The sequence below is a fragment of the Phalaenopsis equestris genome, unplaced genomic scaffold (genome assembly GCF_001263595.1).
Source record: "Phalaenopsis equestris unplaced genomic scaffold, ASM126359v1 Scaffold000055, whole genome shotgun sequence".
NCBI lineage: Eukaryota > Viridiplantae > Streptophyta > Magnoliopsida > Asparagales > Orchidaceae > Phalaenopsis > Phalaenopsis equestris.
In genome coordinates this window covers 1,951,480-1,955,961 of record NW_018164497.1, presented here as the reverse complement: position 1 = coordinate 1,955,961, position 4,482 = coordinate 1,951,480, and the positions used below count along the sequence as shown (strand labels likewise).

At 36.1% G+C, this 4,482-nt stretch overlaps 1 protein-coding gene across 1 annotated transcript; it reads left to right on the top strand.

Moving 5' to 3' along the window:
• Positions 1 to 653: 653 nt before the first annotated feature.
• On the top strand, positions 654 to 3,028 carry LOC110019412 (WRKY transcription factor 55-like). The gene is made up of 3 exons (XM_020717050.1): positions 654 to 1,051; positions 1,165 to 1,296; positions 2,605 to 3,028. The coding sequence occupies exons 1-3, from the start codon at positions 654 to 656 to the stop codon at positions 3,026 to 3,028; spliced, it is 954 nt and encodes a 317-aa protein (XP_020572709.1).
• The last annotated feature ends 1,454 nt before the right edge of the window (positions 3,029 to 4,482 follow it).

The window sequence follows — 4,482 nt, the reverse complement described above, 5'->3', positions numbered from 1 at the left end:
TGTTCTTCCTATCGCTGCATATGTTGCACACTTCAAAACTTGTTAGCAATACTAATTGGACTTTTTCAATTAATTTTTTTTGTTTATCGCGCCTAGAAACAAAAAATAAAATTACTTCCTTTATTCAACATTTTCCCAATCCTCTCCGTTCTTCTCTTCAACATAACGTTCTTGAAGGTTATCTCATGCAACTCGAAGAACTTTTACCCTACCCAATAACCTCCTCAAAGCAAAAAAATTCATGAAATCAATTCCTCAGTTCATGAAAATTCTAATTTCTCCACGGTCAGATTCTTTCAGTAAACAATAAAAATCCTTCCTTTTTCAAAGAAGCCTTTCTTACCCTCAAGGTCTTCTCAAAGACCCCAGATTGAGATCCCCATAGACCACGACTAATTCCCATACATCTCTCTCCAATACATTTTCACCACCTCACACAATTCTTTCTTCATAACGTGTCAAAAGTTTCCCTAACCCTTTGAACAAAACATAATCAAATCACCCACCATCTATTTAACTCCCTCATTAATTCTCCAAACACAAACCTTAAAACCAAAAGATCCATTTTTCGCTTAATTAAAGCTCCCGCCTTTTCTCCTACAATGAACTCTCCCTTCCACAACAAACCGCCCTCGCCACCTCACGGCGTAGCCATGGACGAAGCTCTCACTCAAGTCCTTCAAGCCTGCAGGCTTACCCGTGAGCTCGAGTCTGCTCTCCCGCACATCGCCAACAACCCCAGCGCCTTGCTTGCCTTCTGCGAGCAGGTCTCCTTCGCCTTCAACAAAGCCGTATTGGATCTCCGAGCTTCTTCTTCCTTTGATCCCTCGGGCCACATATTCATTAGCGAGACACCTCAGAGGTTAATGGAGGATTGGAGCCTTTCTCCTTTTGCGCTCCCAATGCCGACAAATCAGGCGGATTTATCGCATTTAGGATTGGAAATTCAGGCAACCGCGGCGCTTAGTTTCACCGGCGGCGAACAAGAGCATGCAGTGGCGCAGCGAAGATTGGGAGCTCCGTCAACGGGTCAACGATCATCCAGAATAAGGTTGACTAGTCAAACTTCTTCTTTTTCTTATTTATTTAACGGAAATATTGGCAGAAATTGGAACCTTTTAAAAGTTAGTTATAGAGCTAACGCAGCATGGTGTTAATGATCAGGAAGGATAGTGAGGAGACACGGACGGTCACGATTCCCGCGGTTCGTACGGGAAATTTGGAGCTTCCACCAGATGATGGGTACACGTGGCGCAAGTATGGCCAGAAAGTGATCCTTGGGGCAAGGTTTCCTAGGTAAACGGTTTACTGTATTTTAACTGCTGCTGCTCCTTCCATGAAGTTTGGAACCAATTTTACAAGGATTTAATTTTTTTTAAAATTGAGTCTTATTTGCCAAAGTATTAATTTTGGGAGGAAATCGATCTAAAAATAAAAAAGAATTCATGACATTCTACGCTCTAAAGCATATATATTGAAACAATTGCATTGAAGATATTGCAATTTTGAGAATACTTCAAAGCTAATTATTCCCACGTTTGCATTCATTTCTTCCCATCATCTTCATCACCATTTTCATCTTTAATACCACCCATAAGCTATGTAATCAAGTGTAGAATAAAATATAAGAACTTCTATTTATGTTGATCTTGTTCAACTAAATTTGCATTTAATCCTAAAAAGCTAATTTAAATTACCCAAATGATTATAGATAAATTTTCTATCTTTTAATCTGAATATTCAAAGGACCAAAATGTAGTCCTCAGCTTATTGTGATCTTAAATAGAGTTTTCGTCTACTAATCCTCATTATAATGGTTCTTGAATGTGCATTTCCTAATATAAATCATAAAATGATTTTAAAATTGTTCTTCTTTGCCTCTAAATCGTTTTTTCACTTTAGAGCATGTGGATACAAACAATGTAGCCGGCTTAATTACACTATTATAGAACTATCATAAGATTTCATAAAACTTGTCATCATACAAGACACTAAGCCATTTCTTAATTTTGATTATACACTTTTAAACCTAAATGTTATAACCTTAATCTCCAAAATCTATGCCAGAATTTCCCTTAAAGTTTATTGCATTTAATTTGAAAGAAAATTAAGTGCAATAAATTTACTTTGAAATTTTATCTTGATGTTAATGTAATTAAGAAATTGTATTTACTAAAGAAAAATAAATAAAAATGTTTTTTATATTCTATTATCCTATATTAATAAAATATAGGAAGAAAAAACTATTGGAACATTGACATGTTTTTTTTCCGTGTTAGAGAAGAAATGAACAGAAATAAAAATGAAAATAATATAAGAATTGAATAAAAATTCGGTTTTTCCATTATTGGATTTATTAGAATTGTATGAAAATGTTTGTTTTAACTAAGTAAACAAAAAAATTAAGTCTTTGTCACTTATAAGAAAAATATATTGTAAGTTAAAATAATCATTTAAAAAAAAAATCATATATTCATCATATTCCCTTCAATTATATTTTAATTACATTAACATAAAATCCTTCATATGAAACCTTACATTCATAACCTAAAAGGCTAAAACAACAAACGAATAGTGCAATCACATACATCATCTTCCTTGCAGGAGCTACTTCCGCTGCACCCACAAGAACTTCTACGGCTGCAAGGCAAAGAGAAAAGTTCAGAAACTGGACGCTGATCCCAACATCTATGAGATAATCTACTGCGGAGAACACACTTGCCAAACCTCACCCACACCTCTGATTCTCCCCTCCATCACGCCCACGAGCAACGAGACCACGCTTGCCAACATGCCCGTAATGATTGGCGCTTCATCATCACCATCCGTCGGCAGCTGGTTTCTCAGCTCGCATGAGGTAGGGGAGAGCAGCAGAGCTCATGTTGGTCCGCAGGTGCAGCAGCAGCCGATCAGGACAGGAAGGGAAGGAGAAGGGTCTGTTGCTGATCTTGCTGACGCTATGTTTAATTCGGGAAGTAGCAGTAACAACAGCATGGACACAATTTTTACTTTTAAGACGGATGGATGAAGAGAGATTGTAGTTTTGGTGGATGGCCTTGTGCATGGCTATCCTGTTTATTAGATACTAATTTGGATTAATATATATATATATATATATACTCAATTGATTTGATTTTATTTAAGATATATATGTTTAGGTTAGATTATCATATGATTCATCATTTGTATGCAGGCTGAGCCTTTAGGGATTCTAATGGGTTTGGAAAAGTTTGTAATTTTTGGTTGAAATAATAAGTTTTTTGAAATAGCAAAGCAGTTTGAAACTGGATTAGTTGGAAGAATTGGTCATGTCATTAGCTCCGGCTTACCTGCTTGTGAATGAACTACTTAAAGAAGAAGAGAATGATAAAAAGATGAAAAAAGAGCAGCGAGAAATTCTAAGATTACATTAAAGTAGACTCAGGTATACGAAATTGCGTTCTCCTCTCCCCTCCCTAGAGCGAAGATTTATTCTGTCGAGTGAATGCGGGTGAACAAGGGCTGGGATGAGCCAAAAAAAAAAAAAAAAAAAAAAAAAAAATTTAAAAAAAAATTAGAAATATTATATGAAAATTATGACTCATTATCACATTTTAGTAGTCAAATTCATGTTTTTATCCATAGTTAAAGTGGTATGTGTGTAAAATGAAACTTTGGGTGAGATAGGTAAATACTATATATGTAATTTTCCAAAAAAAGAAAAACAAAAGAAAAGGCTCATCCCAGCCCTCCTCCCCACCTGCATTCATCGGATGCAATGATTTTCCTCTACTGCTCCTCTATAAGCCAGTATGTATGAGTTTGTAGCCAGAATTTGAGTGTTATTTCGAAAGATATTGTTATATCCCAACATGTACTGTGGATCACACCCAAGAAATAACACGTTGAATGGATGAGAGGAATCGGTAGAGAGATAGAGGAAGCAAAATGTATAATATGACAAGTTCTGAGAGGTTGAATTCGGTAGTTTATTCTTGAAGAAATGACCCCTTATTTACAGTTCACAGGGTATCTTGTAAAGTAATATGATTAGCCTTATTTTAATAGGTATGTTATAGGTTATTATTACACATTTTCATATTTGTAACTGAGTTTGAAACTCTTTATTGTCCATAACTAATGTTGACACTGTTTCTTATTCATAACTGCTTAAAAAATGGGCATTCAATGGCCAACTGGTGTTGTCATTTGATTGTTTGACAATCATTCGGTCAGCTGATAAGTCTTCGGTCGGTTCCTCGTAAGAATTCTCGATATAGGCCTACTTACTGTTAAGGTGAACTTTGACCATCAGAAGAAGTTGTATCACTGTAATTTGACGGGGCAGCTCTCTTTAAACAATGGGCTTTCTCATCAGAGGATTGGAAGGATATTGGGATGCCCTTTTCCAATCTCTCTGTGAAGAATCCTGGAATCATTCGATGGAGCTAGCTGTTGTTGATTGTCCCTTAGATTAGGTGCCTCCTGTTTCTTCCTTCTACT